At 35.2% G+C, this 22298-nt stretch overlaps 2 protein-coding genes across 3 annotated transcripts; both read right to left on the bottom strand.

Moving 5' to 3' along the window:
* Window positions 1–2318: 2318 nt before the first annotated feature.
* Window positions 2319–9029, bottom strand: LOC309509906 (sialic acid-binding Ig-like lectin 13). Of its 2 annotated transcripts, none has more exons than XM_082184897.1 (8): window positions 8863–9029; window positions 8608–8679; window positions 8005–8373; window positions 4075–4392; window positions 3712–3975; window positions 3495–3591; window positions 3285–3336; window positions 2319–3113 (listed from the first exon to the last, which is right to left on the bottom strand). In XM_082184897.1, the coding sequence occupies exons 1-8, from the start codon at window positions 8882–8884 to the stop codon at window positions 2901–2903; spliced, it is 1407 nt and encodes a 468-aa protein (XP_082041023.1). In that variant the 5' UTR covers window positions 8885–9029; the 3' UTR covers window positions 2319–2900. The 2 variants fall into 2 exon arrangements, with proteins under 2 accessions (XP_082041023.1, XP_082041024.1); XM_082184898.1 differs by having other exon boundaries at window positions 3495–3573.
* Window positions 9030–11217: 2188 nt separating this feature from the next.
* Window positions 11218–22157, bottom strand: fen1 (flap structure-specific endonuclease 1). The gene is made up of 12 exons (XM_082183525.1): window positions 22011–22157; window positions 21667–21776; window positions 21461–21563; window positions 19166–19268; window positions 18569–18632; window positions 18381–18490; window positions 18130–18266; window positions 17949–18015; window positions 17718–17849; window positions 15820–15971; window positions 11624–11738; window positions 11218–11464 (listed from the first exon to the last, which is right to left on the bottom strand). The coding sequence occupies exons 2-12, from the start codon at window positions 21746–21748 to the stop codon at window positions 11387–11389; spliced, it is 1143 nt and encodes a 380-aa protein (XP_082039651.1). The 5' UTR covers window positions 21749–21776; window positions 22011–22157; the 3' UTR covers window positions 11218–11386.
* Between the last annotated feature and the right edge of the window lie 141 nt (window positions 22158–22298).

Here is a 22298-nt window from a genome sequence, read left to right as displayed (position 1 = left end):
ATGTAATCATCTTTAAATGGTATGGGTAATTAGCAGACAGATGCAAGTTTAATATATAGTCCAAATAGTCTCTGAGTAACTGAGAGAAATGCAGAAAGTGTTGCAACCGTCCCCGGTCTCCCCTACTATGCAAATATTTTTAGACAAAGTTCCGCTGTTTTTACAGTTAGATGTTACCATGACCAAATAAAAAACAAACACAACATTATTGTCCAAAATATACTATACTTTACATTTAATATTATTATTACTATTTTTTATAATTTCTGTACTGTATTAAGCATTTTAATATTACAGGTGACAATACAATTTAAAATATTGTATGTTGACTGTTGTACTTCCTCATGAGACTTTTTTTCTTTTTTCTTTTTTAAACCACTATGCTCATCTTTTGTTCTAGTTCAAATCTGACTCATAACCATAAGGTTAATCTCCACAAAGGTACTATTCATGAACTGTCAGCTTTATGCCCTTCGGCAAGACACTTTACCTCAAAAGCAGCTTCATACTGTCTCTGTTATAAGGTCATTTCCAAAACACCATCTGAATGACTAATTAGTTGATATTACGAAACAGATCTTGGTAACACGTTAGAATAATGGTCCGACATTAAAAGGTAACATGCAGGACGTAATTCATAGTTCTCCATCAGCACTTTGGCTAAAACCATTAGTCCTAAGTCACTAAGATCAAATCACAAACAATCCTAAAATGGCTGTTGCTGGCGATCCACCTCAACAATCCACCCTAAGACACTGTACACCATTGAGGAGGCAACAGGCGATAGAGCTTTGGGTGCTGAGCCTTTTCTTCATAAATTATATACATATTTTGATTTATAGATTTTAATCTGCGATGACATAAAGGTTAATTTATGGACAGGCAAAATACATTGAATGAATGCATTGTGAAATAAAACATTGCAGTCAAGTTGAAAATAATGTTGTCTAGGCCGAAAGCCTTGTGGGCAGCTTGAGTGACCTGAGTTTGAATTCCGGTTTGTGGACCTTTCCCGATCCCGTCTCCCCCTTTCTCTCTCTACACTTACAATTGATCGAATAGAGTGAACGGGTAAAAATAACCTATTTTGTGTGCTGTCCGAGGGGATCGAGGGCTCCAAGCTCGGAATTTAGCCCAACCCCAGGGTATTCTCCCCCGTATCCCCGGCTGGGAAAAGGAACCAGCCGAGAGTGAGGAGTTGAGGTGGAGGAGGGATGTGAGTCGGCTGTATGCCTTGATCCTCTCAATGTGATTGGACACATAATCCCTCGAGATGCAGACATGTTAGAGGCTGACAATTAGCTGAACATACTTGTTTAATTAGGGACACTTATCCTACATTTTAAAATCGTTATTTGTATTTGGCAACATTTTTATTTTAAAACTTTTATTTGAATATGGCAACATGATACTTATATCATATTTCTATGATTAAATCACTGAAAGAGACCCCTCCCCCATCACTGTGTGCATAGATAGTTAGCGTGATGACATCATCCAGAGCAACAAGGTTAACCCCACCCTTTCTCTCAGCTAAAGACTTCTCTCTATTCCCTAGTAAAAGTGGGTCTCAGCAGCTTTGTGAATAGGTTTTAAGAGGAAACTCTTAACTAAGAACTTTTACTGCTATTTAGGAGAAATCTTAGTGGTAAGATAAAATATTTTGTGAATACGGCCCCAGATCACTAGTAACACTTGAGTTCTTATGATGCAATTTATGACCATGTTCAGGGTAAAAAAAGGCAATCTGCTTATGTCTCAGACATGTTAATGTTGTGATTAGTAATTAATTAGTAATTCTTTATCATTTGTCATAGTTAGTTAGTAGATCTTGAGGCTAATCTTATTCAGTAATTATTGATTACCTAATAAGGTGTCAGGATTAGGTTTTGTTCTGGTTTGGTTCTGTTCCTGTTCCTTGTCATATTAAGTTGACCTAGATTCATGTCTCAGTTTGTTCCCTTGGTTCATGATTCCGTTCAACTGTTGTCCTATATTAAATAACTCATTAGCTCCTGTATTCCTGTATTTAAGTCCTGTATTCATTCAGTTCATTGTTTGGTGTTACATATAAAATACAGAAGCATTAATATACAAGTCTGTTCACTTCCACAAAACAGACCAAATAAAACACACTCTACTACCATTATTTATTAAATAATTGTCTTTATTCAAAAACCTTTTGAGCATTTAAAACTTCACAGGAAGTTTTTCAAAATTTCCATGGCTATAATGTTTTTATATATATATATATATATATATATATATATATATATATATATATGTTTTTTTAGTTGTTGTTGTTGTTGTTGTTGTTGTTTCTCAATATGAAATAACCTGACTGTAAAAGGTGTTTAAGATAATCTCTGAACTAATCTGACTGAAATCGCTTTCATTTAAGTAAACTATAGTTGTAATGAACAAATACACAAAATTGACCTGAAAACAACATTGGAAATTAATTTTAAAAGTTTTTATAATTAACTGTGTGTAATGCTCTAAACAATAAAATCCTATAAATACATTTGCTCTGTCACCCTTTTACCAAAAAACAGTTTAATATTTGCTCATCTGTGACTAAAACATAAGCATGCACTGACATAGGTTTAGGATGATAATTAGATATATTTATGGAGGAATGAATGAAGAAAAACTGGAACTGAGAAGTAACAGGAAAAAACAAACAAATCTAGTTTAGAATTAAAGAAAACGTATGATGTGGCATTTAAACACCTGACTGGAAGACATTGGAATCACTAAGAGAAAAAAACAATGAATGTGATGTACAGTAATGTATATAAATAAAAAAATTAAGTTGTTAAATGTTTTATTTCCATATGCCAAGCCAATAAAGCTTACTACATAACACAGTGGACTCAAGCCATTTATTCTAATGTAAACTAATCCTGGTTCTTCTCCTTCCCTGGGCCTCTGACCTCGGCATATACCGTCTCCTGTCCTGAGCCCTGTACTGTGGTGATTTTGGTTTGGGGAGTAGAGAAGTCAATCTCTCCATAGTGGACTATGTCATTCTCATCCTTTGGCATCTCTAGCTCTTCGCCCGACACAAAACCACCATTAGCATAAATGGTCTGCACTTGTTTTTCCTGACCCTGAAAGAGGAAACATAATAAATGACTGTTTATGTGGATCCACTGTCCTCGGTTTTTGGTTTCTGTACATAATAAACCATTATTATAAACGCATTGGTATTGATATCTGCTTATTATGGCACTTACTTGAAATGGCAGTAACGTGATCTGCTAAAAGAGTGTAAAATATACCTGATCTGAGACATCGGTTTCCATAATAGTGGGTGCCTTTACTCTTTGAACTCTGTATTAATAGGAAATGAAGAAATTCATAAAATACACAACGTACCACCATATTGTGAGCACCAGATTATGTTTCAAAGAGAAATGACAGGTCTGAATTCATTTAATCTTAAGTCTGGTTGCTCTATTCCATAAAATTCACCATCTAACTGTGCTTACCTTAGGAAAAGTGTTATCAGAAGAAATGTCAACAGAATTGCTGAAACTCCCACCACACAGCCAATGATCAAAGACTGATCTAATGAAGAGACTGAGCCTGATTAGTTGGTCAATAGGCTGTGCAGATCATTTAAAAATAAAATGAAATCATAAAACTGGAGCTACCTATGATGATCATCAGATAATGTTTAGTATCTGTACATAGAAATAAACTCACCTTCCATAATCAGTTGGATCTCTTCTGACCTCTGAGTACCATATTCATTCTTTGCTTTGCAAGAGTACCAGCCTCCACTGCTCCTACTTACAGTAAAGATCAGTTGTTCTCCTAAATCCAGCTGATTCTCCTGTCCACGTTTGTGCCAAGAGAAGGTCATGTTATTTGATGGATTGGCTTTGCTTTTGCAGGTCAAAGTCACATTAGTGCCAACAGAGACTGAAGCAGATTGATCGATGGTGATGCGAGTTTCTTTTGGAGGAACTTGAGGGCAAAACAGAAACTTCTTTAGATAAACTATAATAATAAACATCTGAACATAATAATGCTAATGAAAGAACAAAACTACCCTAAATCTCTTACACAGGACTTGTAGCATCACGGTGGTCTCCACAGATGAGTCATTAGATGTTTTTCTTGGATATGTAGCAGTGCAGGAGATGTTCTTTCTGTGATCCATGTATGAAGCTTTGAAGGTCATGTTTGAAAACACTGACTGGGTTTTATCGGGTTTCTCCTGTAACTGTGTTGTAATGTGGGCAGATTCAGGGATGTTGGACCAGTATATTGTAGGAGGTTGTTTGGGGCAGGGGGCTTCAGCAGAGCAGCTCAGACTGACTGTTGTGTTCTCCATCACTTCTTTCAGATCAGTGGGTTTAAGGATGAGAGGTTGTGGTGAATCTACAGGGCAAAGTGAACACAGAATAAATTGCTGTTAAATTTAAGGAAAGCATACAACAACATGCTACAAAAACACAATAAACATATAGAGGATATAATCCGTTTTTTTAAATAACCCTTGAGAAGACCATATTTCAAAAACAGTTGTGATGCACTGGCAAATTATTTTGCACAGGCAAAATACAAACCTAATTCACATGCACAAAAAGATTATATTTTCACAAAAATCAAGTTATGTGCACACAATAAAATTATATATTCATAAAATACATTTCACAAATCCAAAACACAATTCACAGATGTACAACTGTGTACAAAAAGTTTTGAATGTTTACATTTCATGAGTTTAATATTGAATCTGGAATTGCAAATCGTCATGAGTTTATCATGTTGGATTTGTGAATATATTTTCATGGAAAGTCCATTCACTCTGCGGCCATACTGCAATGACTTTGTGGGCATTTAAAACCAAATTATGTCTACATGAATGTGGAAATCCTGAAAAATTCAAAAACTGTTTGCCACACTCACATTTAAATAACATATTATCAAACCAGCAGCAACCGTCCCATAAATGTGGTTTCTTTTGCTCAGTGTTAAAAAATAGACCTGCCAATGCGCATGTGCGGTCCTGAGAGTTTCTTTGGCAACCACAACTTCTAACAACAGCTGTAATGACGCGATGACTTCACCAATTGCCGATTGGCTCTTTAATTTCGAATGCAGGACTTATTCCGCCATCTTGCTCATAGGGGTATTTGATTCCAGGTTTTTTGGAGTCGACTCTGACTCTCACTATAGGAGTTGATGGAATTGTTTCCTCAAATTCGTGTGCTTTACATCAAAACAGAGTCAGGAAGAACAAGATAGAAGTCATTGTGTCATGTGTTGGGAGGTGCTGGTTAGTAGGCATGACGAAGATTATAAATTCAAACAGTCTCAGAAACTCAAGAATACAGAAACAGGCAGAAGATTTAATTAACCAAACTTCACTTACACTTTGACAAGAACCGAAAAATAAACAGAGAACAAAGAGGAACTTGAATTCACAATGATAATGAACTAAATGCAGACAGGTGAGCTTGTTAATGAATGTCCAGGACAACTAATGACTGATGGGAAACTAGAACAAAGGACGCATGTAACTTTTTATGCATTTTGACATTTTGGGCCTGAAAACACAAACTTTTGAAAACGGGTTTCAAAGTTCAAGTTTTTGAAAACAATACCGTTTATCATCTCCGTGTAAACTTCAAAAACGTGAATCTGTGAAAATGGTATTAAGTGTGAATTATGCGCATTATGTGTTCAGTCTATAGATGTGCACGTTTGGCGCGAATGCTCTGTAGAAGAATGCGTATGTGCGCTGTGTCTCTCTTTACAAAGTTTTTTTTTTTTTTGATTGATTGATTATGTTTATTTCATTCATGGATATTTTCCAACAAAACTTACTTCATCATCCTCATATATATAATTTATAAAACCATGATGAAAAGGAGGCAGGGTGAAGAATATCTTATATTTCCTGCCCCCTCATTATATTTCCTGCCCCCTACAAAGTGACATCGCCTACTACTGACCTGCCAGCATAATACAGCGTTTTTAATCGTTTTCATGAATCCGTTTGAATGGAGATAGTTTTGATCATTTTTTCATCTGCACAAAGAAAAAACTTTTCCATTTTTAGCACATCATTGTCATGTAAATGTGCCCTAAACGTCCATGAAAATTAAACTAAACACAACCAGGGATGAAGCCCTAATTTCCCTTTATTAAAACAACACACTTTTAGCATGACTGTCCAAATTAGTCCAATGAAGGGATGACATACCTTGAAATGTTGAGTAGCCTATTAACATCGTTACCATTAATTCATTTTACAGAGGAATGAGTAAAGAAGTGAGCGATTTCAGACACAGCAATAGAATAAACGATTCCTGTGTTAGAGCTGACCTTGACTCAACTCTTTTAGATTCGACTCCTTATCAATTGCACGTTGCAATTTCTCCAATTCATAGTAATACGAGTACACAATCGTGGTATATCTAAAGTCTTTGGATGCACGTCTAAGCAAAATGTTTTTGGATAGTAACTTATTGTGACTCAAAACTTTATGAGGACAGTATTGATAAGGAAGCATGGAATTTGCCTGTCAGTTGGTGAAATGTTACAATCTCATAACTATTGATAATTCACCCTTTTAGACACATTTGTGCTGTAAATGAAAACAAATGCACAAGCAAAATCATGGAAAAGTGTATTCCCCTAGCTACGCTAAACAATGTGCTAACCTCAGCAAATTGCATGCTTCATTATCAACACTGTCCTCATAATGTGTTTTTAGTCACAATAACCAATAACACTTTAGAATAATGGTCCCTCATTAATAGGTAACTATGCAGGAAGTAATGGAGTACAAAACTACATTAACACTTCAGCTATACTAACTAATATGGACGGACGATTATTCTAAATCCAAAAACATTTTACTTTAAATGCCCATCCCTGACATTTTTTCGCCATGTTTGATGTAAATGTTTAATTTCCTTTCTGATCAAGTCATATTGTGCAAAAGTTGTGCAAAACCGTGCTCCTTGAGTCCTGGCTGAAAAGTACGATGGACGTGTGTGGGAGTAGAGAGCTGTCAGGAAAGTCTCAAAATACACACAGAAATTCATGATGATTCACACACTGATGACAATTTCCCATTTCAGATTCAATAATAAACATTCAAAACTTTTTGAGAAGTTGGACATCTGTGGAGTGTTTTTTTGCGTTTGTAAAACGTATTTTATGAATATATTAATTTATTTTGCACATGAGAATTGCTTTTGGCCAATATATATTTTTTTTTATGCACATGAATTGTTTTTTGTGCATGTGAATTGTGAATTTGCCTACGCATGTGTGCATCATATATTTTGCATGAATTATTAAAGTCGCCATGAAATCAAAATGGACAATTCTATTTTTTATTGAATATTGCAGTGTTTAAATAATTTATTTATCCGTGTATATCATTTTTTAATCATGTGCCCTCATAATTTTTAATCAAAATAACTTCCACTGCCTCTTGCAGCAACATCAAATAATACAGATATACAAAAACGGTGCACTTCTACTGCAATACACAATATGGCGGAATACGTCCCGCCTTCTAAATAAAAGAGCCAATCACTGATCAGTGAAGTCATTGCGTCACTAGAAACCTAGTGACTCGCTTAGGACTGCACATGTGCTGTGGCTGCGGTCTAGCCTAAAAAAATAGGCTTTTTAATGCTATTTGAGCATAAGAAACAACATTTATGAGATTTTTTTTTTTTGCGGATCTGAAATATGCAGTTGTTTGTTCAGCAAACCGTTTTTGAGATTTCAGGATTCCCCCATTAAAATAGATAGGATTTTGTCTTGGATGCTCAAAATAATTGTCCGGAGGCGTTGCAAATACGGCCGCCGAATGAACAGACTTTCCTTGAAAGGGTGATGAGGATACCATCATTTAATTTATTTTTAAAAAAATACTCAGGGCCTTCACAATCATGAATCATAATCAGGAAGTAATTTTAAAATGTCACAACAGATTAATATAGTTTATAGTGGAGCCCCACTTACCGGAGACAAAAATGTTGATGGGATTCTGATATGTGTATTTCAAATCCGGTGACTTTATTTCCACCCTGAAGTAATAATTGTCTGAATGATTGTTCATGACATCATAGAAAACTGTGGTACATTCACGCTGACTAAGATTTCCAGTTATCTCTATACGACTGAATCCTTTGCTGATGTTTGTACTTCCATTATAAACTACCAAACTCCCTGGGCTGAGAAAAGCATGATAATGCTTTATCCAGAAGCCAAATATACTTTCTGCATTCTTCAGTCCGTTCTCTGGCACTTCAAATGTACAAGGTATCTGCACACAAGAGCTGCTCAGTGCTGTTATGCTGCTTGGCAATTCTGCATTATATACTGGAGTGTCTGAAAACAGAACAGCAATATAAACACACAAACACCTTAAAATATCTTGTTTTGCAAAATGAGTGTAATACAGGGTACAAAATTGAAGCAAAATTAATTTACTTACAAAATACAACATTTTTGAAAAGAAAGTAACAAACATACAAAGACACTTTAAAATATTGTTTCACATAATTACTGTAATACAATTTTTTTCCGATTATTTTCATTTTAGTACAGCAATAGCTGTCTCACCTGAAGATACCAGTACAAGTTCATTGGAGAAGAACAGAAAAACCATGAAAGGAAAGACAGACATCTCAAGTGCTGTAGGTACAAACACGAAAACATGAGTTTCCAATCTACAAAAATGCTTCACACAGATGTCACTTTTTCTTTTGACTCTTAAAAAGGTATATTTTCTAAATTATATTTTAATGTGAATAATTTTTAATTGGATAGTCTGAAATGTGCTTAAAGAAAGACAACAAAATGACAGAGAAGCCTCACCTCCAGCAGTGCAGTCCGTCATTCATTCAGAGTAAAACAGAAGTCCAGCACAATTTCCTCACAGGATTTCTGTGATATGACTTCTAGTTTTCAGACAAGAGTAATGATGCAGAGGTTAACTATTTCCAGGAGTCCCCAATGCGTACTTTCAACAGGTGAAGCATTTCAAATTAGTCTGTAAGTCTGTAAAACATGCATATAGACTATCAAATGACCTTTTACATTTAAATACTTTCTGTACTTTTTCACTAGAATATCATATAACAGTTTTTTTGTCTGCATGCATTAAACAACAGTCTATTGTACTTCCTCATGCAAACCTGTTTATCAACCCATCAGCAAAGAACAGATAAGCTTTAGTACAGAGTTAATGATTACTGTTCGGAAATAATAGTGCATTTTATCATATGGAAGCTTGAAATAAAGATATAAACTATGACGATACTAGAACTATCTTCTATGTACAAGAACTATGTATGAATTCTGAGAAAAAAGAATAACGAGATATACAGTGGTGGTCAGAATTAATGGCACCCCTGGTAAATATGATCAAAAATGGCTGTAAAAAAAAAAAAATCTGCATTGTTTATCCTTTTGATCTTTCATTCAAAAAATTTGCAAAAATCTAACCTTTCGTTGAAGTAAAAGAATTGAAAGTGGGGGGTAAATCACATTATGTAATAAATGTTTTTCTCCAAAACACGTCGGCCACAATTATTGGCTCCCCTAGAATTTTTTACCAGTAAAATATCGCTGAAGTATATTCCCATTAATATTTACATTTAGCACACCAGGGTGACTAGGAACATGAAATTGTCTAGCTATGACTTCGTTTCACAGGAGTTTAAATATGACGAATACACAAAGGCTACATTTCTTTAATCATCCATCACAATGAGTAAAACCAAAGAATATAGTTCTGATGTGCATCAAAAGATTGTTGAGCATCACAAAATAGAAAGTGGCTGTAAGAAAATAGCTAAAGAATTGAAAACCCCCATTTTGACCATCAGGGCAATAATTAAGAAGTTTCAATCAACTAAAGATGTTACGAATCTGCCGGGAAGAGGATGCGTGTCTATATTGTCTGAAAGCACGGTGAGGAGGAAAGTTTGAGTGACCAAAGACTCTCCAAGGATCACAGACAGAGAATTGCAAAAATTACTTGAGTCTTGGGGGTCAGAAAGCCTAAAAAAAAATTATCAAACAACCCCTACATCACCACATGTTGTTTGGGAGGGTTTCAAGAAAAATCCTCCATGCTCCTCCAAAAATAAACTCCAGCATATTCAGTCAGACACGACTGGATCTTCAAAAGGGACTGGATTCTACGGTCAGATGAAGCAAAAAAAAAGGGCTTTTTGGCAGCAAACCCACCAGATGTGTTTGGTGCAAACAGGGATAAAAAAGTACCCCATGCCTACGGTTAAATATACTGTTGGATCTTATATGTTGTGGGCCTATTGTTTTGCTGGAGGTCCTGGACATCTTGTTCAGATGGTATTATGGATTCTAGCAAATACAAACAGATAAAAAATCTAAACCTGTCTGCCTCTGCTAGAAATCTTATGGGCCGTGGTTGGATCTTCCATCAGGACAACAGTCCAAAACAAACATCAAAATCAACACAAAAATGGGTAACTGAGCACAAAATGAAGCTTCTGCCATGACTGTCCCAGTCCCCTAAACTGAACCCTATAGAAAATGTGTGGGCTGAACTGAAGAGAAGAAACACCAACATGAACTTGTGAATCTGAAGGATCTGGAGAGATTCTGTATGGAGGAATGGTCTCTGATCTCTTGTCAGGTGTTCTCCAAACTCATCAGGCATTAAAGGAGAAAACTCAGATCTGTTATCTTGGCAAAAGGAGGTTGCAAAAAGTATTTATTAACAGGGAGCCAATAATTATGGCCTGCGTGTTTTGGAGAAAAGCATTTATTTTATAATGTGATTTACCCCCCACTTTCAATTCTTTTACTTCAACGAAAGGTTAGATTTTTGCGAATTTTTTGAATGAAAGATCAAAAGGATAAACAATGCAGATTTATTTTTTTACAGCCATTTTTGATCATATTTACCAGGGGTGCCATTAATTCTGACCACCACTGTAAAATTGCAATTGCAAGCAAAAACAAAGTCAGAATTGTGAGATAAAAAGTCACAATTAATTTATTTATTTTTATTCTATGGCGGAAACAAGCTTCCATAGGTTAGAGATCTGGATAGGAACCAAAAGTTTATAGGTTTAACCTACAGTAGGGATGGGAACAAATATATTCATGTAATCAGCCTGTTGTTTAAATATCTTAAAACCAGACAGAATTTCATCAAAACAAACCACACAAAACATAATATAGTTTTAAATAGTTATCTTTATTCAAGACAGTACAGAAAAACAGGGCATTTAAAACTTATTTCCCCCAAGTTTATTAAAATACTTATAATGTTCTCATGTTTTGTTCGTCAATATGAAATGAAATAACTGTTATGACGAGCTCTGAACTCCTCTGGCTGAAATCGCTTTCATTTACCCTTCTTAAATTTGCCCGGTGTTGCGCTTGTTTTCTGTTTCTTCTTGGCAGATCCTTTTATTTCAGGCTCCTAAGTAATAAAAACACAATATTTTACAAATCACTTTGCAATGAAGCAATTAAATCCACACAATTACCATAAACTCAACCATGAAAGTATTACTATTTTTCAGAGTATTTAATTATTTCAACTAGCTATTACAAGTTAGATCCAGTCATTACACCCTACCTTACGCTTAGAAGAGATTGATCCGGTTACAGTAAAGAACGTGTCCAGCCGGCCCTGGGTGCTCACTTGTCTACTCTTCATGATCTTCTTGCAGCCGTTGCGGATACGATCCTCACTAACAACACACAAAAGAACAATTTCATATTTGTTTCATCTCAAACCTCAGAGCACAAAAGGCTTCAGTGTGAGTGTTTGCACAAAAGGCTTCAGTGTGAGTGTTTGCATATTCTGACAAGTGAGTCTTGTTAAACTTCAGTGTTCAATGAACAAGCGCTGGTGGAGGAAGAACGTCAAACAGACAGAGCGCAGTAGAATAGGAGTGCAATATTTCTGTCTACTATACACATGCTAACACTATTTCATGCTAAAATATGTTTTGTTAAAAATTAAGTGTAGGTTTAAAATTCTACATTTAACAAGTAATCATATTTATGAGAGCATTAATAGTAAAGGCACTATTGTTGGTATAGCCCATTAATGTAATATAATAATTTTATAATGTATAATTTATAGTAGGGTTGTCAAAAGTACTGGTACTTCGGTACTGACATTTTTAAAATATGACGATACCAGCATTTCTGTATTTCTGTAGTCAAGTCAAGTCACCTTCATTTATATAGCGCTTTTTACAATACAGATTGTGTCAAAGCAGCTTTACAGGTAGTACGGAGTACCGGATATATTCAGTTGCTTTCAGTCGTTTCCGTGTTTATCTAAGCGCAGAGCTCCAGCCTAACTGACCACAAAAAGACTATTTAAATATGATTCCTGGATGTTCTGCGCATCTCTGTGTGAATTACAATACCGGTTTCAATTACCACACACACACACACACACAGACACACACTGAATCATGCGTGACGTTCGCTGTGTTATCAGCCTCTTCCACCTCACTATATGAGGACATGAATGCATGAACTAACTTCGTCTCCAGAGCTGCTCTGGGTCTGAATCACTTCATGAGCATTTTACAGTTTCATTTGAGAGAAAAAACAATCATCATATCATACACCCACAGAAACTCAAGGTCTTCACGGCAACCCGTCAATATAAGTTTGGTTTAACTTGAAGAAATTGACAGAAATATGTTGGGCTACTGTTGTACAGTAGATTTAGCCATGTCTCTCAATGTAATAATTAATACTAACACTAATAATAATTATTATTACTAGGTGTGTGTAGAGGGTTGCTTATGTTTTACCATAAATTGTCTCTGGTTTTACTTAATCTTTTTTTATAAACAGTTTACTTTTAAATAGTGTTGCTTTCGTCAACGAAAATTATGACGAAATATTGTCGTCAACGAACCGTTATCACCTGACGAAAACGAGACGAGACGAGACGTAAATGCTGGTCATGTGACGATGACTAAAATACATGTATAATGCAATATCGTTGACGAATAAAAACGAGACTAAATGTGGTTTGCAAAATAAAAACTATGCTAAAATGTCTCTTCATTTTCGTTGACCAAAACGAGACGAGACGAAATGTTATAACGTCACGACGAATGAGAGAGTTGTGCGTGAACCCATAGCTTTGTCGGGTTTAAATTCTGGTTTGCGACCTGGTCACCCGATTATCAGCGAATTTAACAATATTACTCCATTAGTTACTCTATTAAAATGTCTCGTTGATATATTTGACACATTCATAATCATTACTTTTGCCGGTTCTTTGTGACAGCTGTATGTTATTGGCAGCGTCTCTGGTTACATGAACGCGTCACCGCATCAGCACCAGAACATGGAGATTTTATTTTAGAGAATAATCGCACAACCTATTCGATGTTCTATAATTAAATAAACTAATCGAATATCCAAAAATCGTGACTCATCCCTGCATGGAATCTCTTGTTTCTTTTCCCAAATCTTCACTCACGTCTCACCCATTTTCTAAAGGGATTATAAACGTTTCTTCATTGGCTCGCATTTAATTAGGCCTATTATATTCGTATTATTTACTGTGGTAAAGTAGAAAAACGCTGTAGGATAGATAGCCTACATTTGTACTTGCATGTCAAATTCTTTTTAACACAGTTTGTGCTTGTTATATTAGACAGGGCGCGTCAAGTTTAGTTGTAAAACGCGTTTCACACGCGCGGGTGATTTTTAGTTTCACTTTCTCTGGCAGCGCAATCTCAAACATAGCCTAAATATCTCGCCCTTGTGGAGGATAAAATTCGCTCTTCAGACCAATTCACATCAAGTAGAAAACACGAAGATATCATGAAGAGATCGATGGTCTCTTTCCTGCTCCTGTCCCACATCCCTCTCAGAGCGCAGAGTGTAGGCTATATCACGCGTCTTTGTGTGGAAATATAAAACGAGTTTTTATTTTTTATTTTTTAAATAACCCCACCACCGCCGGTAGTTGGTCCATTACCGCGGTGGTAAAAAATAAATAAAAAAACTGCCACCGTCACAGCCCTAAATATACTAAATATAATAAGATAACCTTGTTTGAAATTCTATATTGACTGGGTTAAATAGAATTGCATTACTAAAAGAGACTAAAATACAATTTTCATTGACTAAAACTACACTTAAATGTCATCAGTTTTTGCGACTAAAACTAGACTAAAATGTCATCAGTTTTCGTTGACTAAAACTAGACTAAAATGTCATCAGTTTTCGTTGACTAAAACTAGACTAAAATGTCATCAGTTTTCGTTGACTAAAACTAGACTAAAATGTCATCAGTTTTCGTTGACTAAAACTAGACTAAAATGTCATCAGTTTTCGTTGACTAAAACTAGACTAAAATGTCATCAGTTTTCGTTGACTAAAACTAGACTAAAATGTCATCAGTTTTCGTCGACTAAAACTTGACTTGACTAAAAAGAGTATGAACGTGACTAAAACTAATAAAAACTAAAACGACAGCTTGACACAAAGACTAGACTAAAACTAAAATTAAAACAGGCCGCCAAAAACAACACTACTTTTAAACAGCATGTGGCATTCAAATGTTTATATGTATTATTTACTTATAATGATTACCATCATAAATAAACTCATTGAATTTAACTGAATTTAATATTTTTTTTCAAATAGTTAAAATTAATAGTTGCAACAGATTTTGCTGTGGTACCGAAATTGGTACCGAGAACTGTAAAATTGTAATGGTATTGGTACCGACTACTGGAATTTTGGTATCGTGACAACCCTAATTTATAGTGAATGTGTTTCTTCATACCTTGCACAAGTGAATATCTTGTGCTTTTGTTTTTATTGTCATTTTAATTGTTATTTTAATTTCTGCTTTAAATAGAAAACAATCGGTTGTTTTTAAGTTTAGAATGTAATGTTTGTATTTTAACCCTTTTTTGTTTATAATGTACAGGATAGCCTACATAGATATTCACAATATTTGTTTTCATAGGCTTTATATTACACATTGTTTAGGAGGACAGCATTGGGCAGGATGTGGAATAACAGTGTTTAAAATAGATTAAACATTTTTTTAAATTAAAATATAATTATTAAATGAATGATAATTTTTAGATTTTTCATCCGACTAATCAAAAAATTACAGATTAATCGATTATCAAAATAATCGTTAGTTGCAGCCCTAATCACAGCCTTTGTGTACAAGCCATTTCATATCCAAAGCCGTTAATGTGGCATCACAAGCTGCTTTTGCAATGGTTTGTAGTCATTTAGATATATTATGAATAAAGTAATAGCTGTTTATTTACACACATGAAATTAACACTTTACAGTGACCTTGTTAAATGACAAACTCTAAATCAAACCCTAATTCTATAGGGAGTACATACTAACTAATATTACACAGTACTGAGTGTAATTACACTGTAACAATGACAACTTAAAAGACACCTATTTTAAGGTGTCCATGTTACAGTGTAATTATACATTTAAGTAGTGAATAATACTAATGATGAACTACATGTACTTACTATAGGGTCTGGATTAGGGTGTAGTTTTAGGTTAGTTGCATGTGATTATGCACAATTTATAATAATTACTATACTAACTCCATGTAGCGTGTAACAAGGAAAGTGTTACCAAATAAAGTGTAACTAGTATTTGTAATTTAAATAATTTTATTTTAAACTGACTTTTGTGATGTTAGTAGTTCCAGGTTTGAGACTGGCATGTTTTAGGAGTCGCTGCAGTCCAGAACCCTTTTGGCAGAGAGTAGTATTTGTAGAGATTTAAGTTGGTTTGTACCTGAACTGTTTCTCAGCACACATGAACTGAATTAGTTTCTCCTCGTCAGGTTCGTTCCACTTAAGATCGACAGATGGGCCGTCCACGACCTCGGGCTCCAAGAACAGATCCCGAGCCTCTTTATACAGCCAGTCCTCTGGAGCCGGGTGCTTCTGCAGCACAAAACAAACAAACAATATGTTGTAAGCCTACTTAAAAGATGAAGGCTGGATGTTGTGGTTTTTTTAGTAACAATGAAACTGCAATTCACTTTTCATGAGAGAAGAAGCGAGATTCACTTCTGTCTTCTTCAGAATATTACGAGATTGAAAAATGTAAGCAAATTTACAGAGCAAAAGAAAAAATCTTATGTCAGTGCAAGTAAAAGTTGTGAAGTTAGTTAATATAAAGCTGATACAGGTATAGAGAATTGAACATTTAAGCTCACATGAAATACATTATAAACACTTTGCATGTTAAATATACGTGCAACATTTCAGTCGTAAATAAACTATAAATGTTAGCTAGTTTGTTCATTACCTGCCTAGCGATGTATGCTAAAATATAATTAAATCGTTTGTTTACAAGGGCAGTGCGCAACAATAAACATGGCTGTAAATGTGCCAGACTTAGCAAAAAGGCTATTTTTCATCTGTAGACTCTTGACAGAATGTTAAAAAGTCACCCTAAAAACAAAAAACAAAGCATCTTATATTAATGCACACACAAAAGAGATTTTTTTTTTTTTACATTATCAAATAAAAAATAAAAGTATATGATTCCACGCAGAAATCGTGCTAAAATACATTAACAGACAATTTTATCTAAACATATATTGTGCTACATAAGAGGTAAGCAAATAACCAGTAGCAATTATTACAAAGAGGCTACAATAAAATACTAATGTTGACAGTGCTGAGTAGCAAGTAACCGTTTTTAAGACAAAACATAACCACATGTATCCAGTCTTCTAACTGTTGATGGGATGGAGTTCCATTTCCTTGTGGCTTTAACTGAAAATACAGACTGACTAAATTTACATTTTCTGAGAGGAATACCTTCTTTCTTCTTTAGAGGTACAGCAGTCACATGGTACAAGTATGAGCTCTCAGACAATTCCCAACTTACAAGCTGTAATTACGAGCTCTACCACGACGTGTCGTGAACACCTTTTACAAGTTGAAATCTCTTAATTACAGTAATAACAACATGGCGTGAATGCACCATTAATGAGCAGTGTAACAGGTGTACCCTTAGTCTATGGGTGTACCTAATAAAGAGGCTGCTGAGTGTATATTTTTGTATAAGTTTTTTCCCCTCACAAAAAATGAGGAACAAAATCACTATGGGTCTTCACAAAAAAAAAAAAAAGATTAATCAAATTTTTCCATTACGCAATGGGCAGTAAAAATAATTAAATGCATAATAAATACATAAATAAATAAAATTATGGGGGGAAAAAAATGGTAAAGTTGCCATGTTGCCAAAAGTTATTTTCAACCGAAGCAATGCACTGACCACTAGAGGGCACAATTCACCAAGTACATGATCCTGGATGTGTGATTTGAAAGGGTGCAACACTAATCTAAATGTCATCTTGAAGATGTACCGACCTGCAATGTGAAATTCTGTAGGGGTGGATTATTGAATCCCATACCACTTCAATTTATATCCTTTTTGAGTGGTTTGTAATCAAGTTATTAATCAAAATTTATCTTTCTAAATATTAAATGACTTGAATGACTTCTTCAAGCTTATGAGATTTAAGTAGTTGTAGAACTACATGTCTTCTCAACTGGAACGTCCCCATCTCTGACTCCTGGTCTACATTCATCATATCTGCTCCTCTGGTTTTAACTATAAATTCCCCTACAATTCAATAATTAGTAAATGGCTTTAAACAGTGTAAATAAACTTACATTTGGGTCAATATTGTCAAGGATCTCTTCAATAGAGCCGTGCTGTTTAATGAGGTCGATGGCTCTCTTGGGTCCGATTCCTTTTATAGTGCCACAGTAGTCACAGCCCAGAAGGATACACAGGTCAATGAACTGAGGAAGACATTCAAACACACACAAACACAGCAATTAGAAAGAACTGACACTTCTACAAATGTACAAACGAGGATGTACAGAAAGCAAAGGTCTCACCTGTTGATTTGTCAGATGCATATCCTGTAGAATACGATTGAAATGAAACTCTTGGACAGGGAGCTTTCTAAAATGAAAAAAAAAAAAAAGAGAAAACCACTTATTTGTGCATGCCCAAACATTCTCCATCTCCATAACAAATACAAAAACGATTTCAGATCTGAAGCGTATCCAAACATACTTTGCTTCACTGGCTGTTAGATGCCTCAACAGGACTGTTGTTCCGAATGTCAAACCGTCCATATCTTCTGTTGCGGTGGCATAAACCTTCCCTGATTTCACCAGAGCAGCACAGCTCGCCTCAGCCTCACATGGAGCCTTAACATGAAATGTATACAATTTTGCTTAAATCCACAAAATAATGATCTGCATAATAATATTAATATAATAATGATATTCTATATAGTTGGCAGTCAGTGACTGGGGCTGTACCTCAATGTATGGGACTCCCATCAGAGTAAGTAACTTCTTGCATTCATCATTGTGTTGTTTGGTGACTTTCACTAGTCGCTTACTGAACTTGTCAATGTTCTCCTGTTCACCTGTGAACATTTTTGGAATTAGGATCCATTTGAAAGAATTATTTTCAAGAAAACATGCTGTTTTGAAAGTGTCTGTACCTGCTTCCTGTGCCTGAGCTAGAAGTTTCTCAGCCTCTGCTCGTCTCTCGCCTCTCTTCTCCAGCTGCAAGAAAATACAAATAAATATATGTTAAAAGTCCCTCTGCAGTCAATAATTGTATCCCTTTTAACTCATCTTTGACAATCAAAATAACAAATGTAAAAAAATTGGGGTGAAAAGAATTTCTTCATGCCTTAAAATAGCTTAAATGTGACTACACCCCTGCTCTATTTACTTTACGCCAGTGGTTCTCAAACTTTGAGTAATTAATGACAGAATTTTCATTTTTGGGTGAACTAACACTTAAATGAAATAACGTTATAAGTTGTGAAATGTACAGGCACAAATATGCCATCTCGTAATATCTAAAACAGTGTCACAGTATTTTTACGGTGAATTTCTGGCAACCACAGCTTCCAGTTTTTATTGTTTTGGTAATATTGTTTTTTGTTTAACTTAAGTTTTTTTTTTTACGTATTCCCTTCAGCAAATTATAATTCAGTATGTTATGGATGAAAAAAAAAAGGTTTGGAATGACACAAGTATGAGTAAATATTGACAATTTTCTTTAGAGTAATTGCACGTCTTTGACGCACCTCTCCTGATTTCATCTGAGGGGGCTTCCCATCAAACACATAAACCGGCTTGATGCCGTTCTCCAGCATTCGGATGGTCCTGTAGAACATGCCCATGAGGTGACTGCGGAGACAATGACATGTATGAATGTTACGATCATGCAAAGATAAAGTGGCACATGGTTATATACTCAGACAGAAACTACACCCAGGATTCCTCAAATACTAGTGGATCACGGTCCAGTTCCGGACCCTGGCTTGGTTCCAACCAGACCGTGAGACATAACGATGGTAGCACCATTTGACCTTTTCTACTATTTAAAGTGAACTTTTTTATTGCAGTGCTATATCCTAATATTTTATCTAGAGCCAAACGTGCCTCATTCAAGTTCTTTCCATTTTGTGGGCGTTGCTTCTATCTCTGCGCCACAGGATGCGGTTTTGACAACAGTAGCAGAAACACAGTAAGCAACAAACCAGATTGATCAAACTTGACTAAAACACCTCAGAAAATGAGATATATATGAATATATATATATATATATATATATATATATATATATATATATATATATATATATATATATATATATATATATATATATATATATATACACACACACATATACATATACATATATATATATAAAAACACCTCATATATATGACTCTGATCATTCAAATAAACAAGTTTTTTGACCAGACGATTTTTTTACATCTACATTTAGTATTAATAATCAGCATGTTAAGAGCATTTCATAACAATGTTATAATAGAGACTTTTTTTGTGTGTAGACGGCAAGAAAAGGTAACTAACTTTGAAATGAGTAGTTAGCTATGTTTTCTGCTCATGATGAGGGAGTTATGATTATTATGCATGCATGTTGTTTGTTTGTTTGTTTTTAGTAGATACTTATTTTAAACAAAATATAAAATGGTCCCTGAACCCCAACACCGTATCTTTGTCACATGATGGCCTTCTGCCATACATGGGTATCTAAATGTAAAATTAAGAATAGATTGATAAAACATCTGGGCCCGTATTCATAAAGAATCTTAATGCAAAAAGTAGCTCCTAGTGACACAATTCTAAGAAAATTCTTAGAAATGTGGGCATTTACTCTTAAAATTAAAGAAAAAATCCTAGTAAAGAAAAAAGTAATTCAGAAACCATCTTAACCCTTAAAAGAGGTCTTAAGGTCAAAAATGTTAGGAGCACGGACGATGACTTTTAAGAGGCTTAAGAGTTTCTTTAGCAGAGGAGAAAATGGCAGAAAGACGAAGAGGGAGAAGAAATGTGTTGAAGACAATGAATAACAGTGAGTTAATAAGACGCTATAGATTAGATCGTGCAGGGATCATGTTTGTGACAGATCTTATTAGAGACACGCTAACATCTCCGACACAGCACAGAAATGCCATAGCGCCAGAAATGAAAGTAATCACTACATTACGATATTTGGCAACTGGGAAAATTCCATGTTTGATACATTAAAACCAACATTCAAACCACCACTTAAATAGACATGCCAGCAATCAGTGGTAAATAATTGGAAAGAGTGGAACAATTTTTATCATTCTAAGCCAAGCAAATACCTTATAGGAAATTAACAGCATGCATGATACATTATTACCATACCATGGTAAATAAAAATAAAAAGGATTTATATACACATATATAATGTGTGTGTGAGTGTGTGTGTGTGAGAGAACGGTCAAATAGGAAAAAATGACGCATGTAATTTCAAAGTGAAGGCTTGGAATAGACCCTATACTTAAAATCACTTTTTTTTGTCCCTTCTTGGACAACCAACCAATCACAGTCTTCAAAAGATTGTGTCATACATAGCAACGGGGTCAACCCCGCCTCCTTACTAAGATGAAAGTTTTTGGCTTTTCCTTACTCAGAATTGCTCTCAGATCGATCCCGAATTGCTCTTAAGCTAAGACTCCTACGTAAAAGTTTTTAAGCTAAATTAAGAGTTTTCTGAGAGGATTCTTAGAATCTTTATGAATACGGGCCCAGATCTTACCCTTTAATATTCATATTCAATTGAGCTAAAGGGAATTTTTTTTTTTTTTTTACACTCAGAAACCATTGCTTTGGCTCTGAGGGCCCAATATACTCACCTTTGATGACCATTTAGGATTTTTTTCTTTTACAAAGTACTACTGCTTCCCAGCTGCACATTCCAAAACAAATTTCCGGACCTCTTGGAACTTGAATTGAATACCACTGATCTACACTTTGAACTCAATCAGATTCTCGGTCTTCATTTCAGTCGTGCACAAATGATAGTAGACAACAATACATACCTAGTGGTCTCTCCATCTTCATTTTGCAAAACATTTCCGTCCTGTCTGACAGCGATCAAAAACTGGTAGATGCACATGGATGCATCAATAGCAATCTTCCTTCCTACATGCGAATATAATACAAAAATAAAAATATATAACGTTACACACACACGTTTTACTTGGAATAATAATCATAATCTCATTTAAATGATAGGAGGCCTTACCAAAGTAGTTTTTGATGTCTTGCTCCTTGATGGCTGAAGGCGCGTGATCTGCAATGAGCTTTGCAAGACCGTGAATTCCCATAGTGATGAACTATGTTATGATTAGATATCTAAAGGGATTAAAATCCATAAAGGCGAAAATATTAGTTCCAAAATAAAGACCAACACAGAGCAGTTCATAAATCAGAATGGATACTAAATTAATATCCACACTGATGAGCTGGTCTCTGCAAGCAAAACAAAGCTTAAAAGCCCGCAAATTTCACAAAGCGGCTTATGCACGCACCGCATTTATGTAACAACACTTTACAGACTGCAAAACGCAGAAAAAATGGTCAACTTACCAATGAAATGTTTATTTTAGTTTCTCGCTTTACAGGCATACACATACAAACGACACCACGAGCAAACGCGTCGTCAATTTCGCGCGAATTCCAAATAAAGGCATAAGTAATCGAATTCCTGTGAAATCGATGGAATCGATGAATCATATTTGTCTAGTTCAGCCTTCGCAAGGAAGAACAACGGAACGTGCATCTCGAGCGATTAGTCAGGACTGGCGAAACATCAACGAGAAGGAAGAAATGACACCGATGTTCCTGGTAATGGTTATCACCTAATAACATGCACGA

The sequence above is a fragment of the Leuciscus leuciscus genome, assembly GCF_965113295.1.
Source record: "Leuciscus leuciscus genome assembly, chromosome: 11".
Taxonomy (NCBI): Eukaryota; Metazoa; Chordata; class Actinopteri; order Cypriniformes; family Leuciscidae; genus Leuciscus; species Leuciscus leuciscus.
This window is presented reverse-complemented; position numbering and strand designations above follow the sequence as displayed.

Excerpts from the sequence above, each read along its gene's own strand:
- fen1 (XM_082183525.1), bottom strand. The coding sequence starts at position 21,748 with ATGGGAATTCACGGTCTTGCAAAGCTCATTGCAGATCACGCGCCTTCA. Across the intron at positions 18,267-18,380 it reads TGGGAGTCCCATACATTGAG|GCTCCATGTGAGGCTGAGGC; the intron begins GTACAGCCCCAG and ends TTTCATGTTAAG. Across the intron at positions 11,465-11,623 it reads CAATCTCTTCTAAGCGTAAG|GAGCCTGAAATAAAAGGATC; the intron begins GTAGGGTGTAAT and ends TTTATTACTTAG.
- LOC309509906 (XM_082184897.1), bottom strand. The coding sequence starts at position 8,884 with ATGACGGACTGCACTGCTGGAG. Across the intron at positions 3,976-4,074 it reads CGTGATGCTACAAGTCCTGT|TTCCTCCAAAAGAAACTCGC; the intron begins GTAAGAGATTTA and ends TTTGCCCTCAAG. Across the intron at positions 3,114-3,284 it reads AAACCGATGTCTCAGATCAG|GGTCAGGAAAAACAAGTGCA; the intron begins GTATATTTTACA and ends TTCCTCTTTCAG.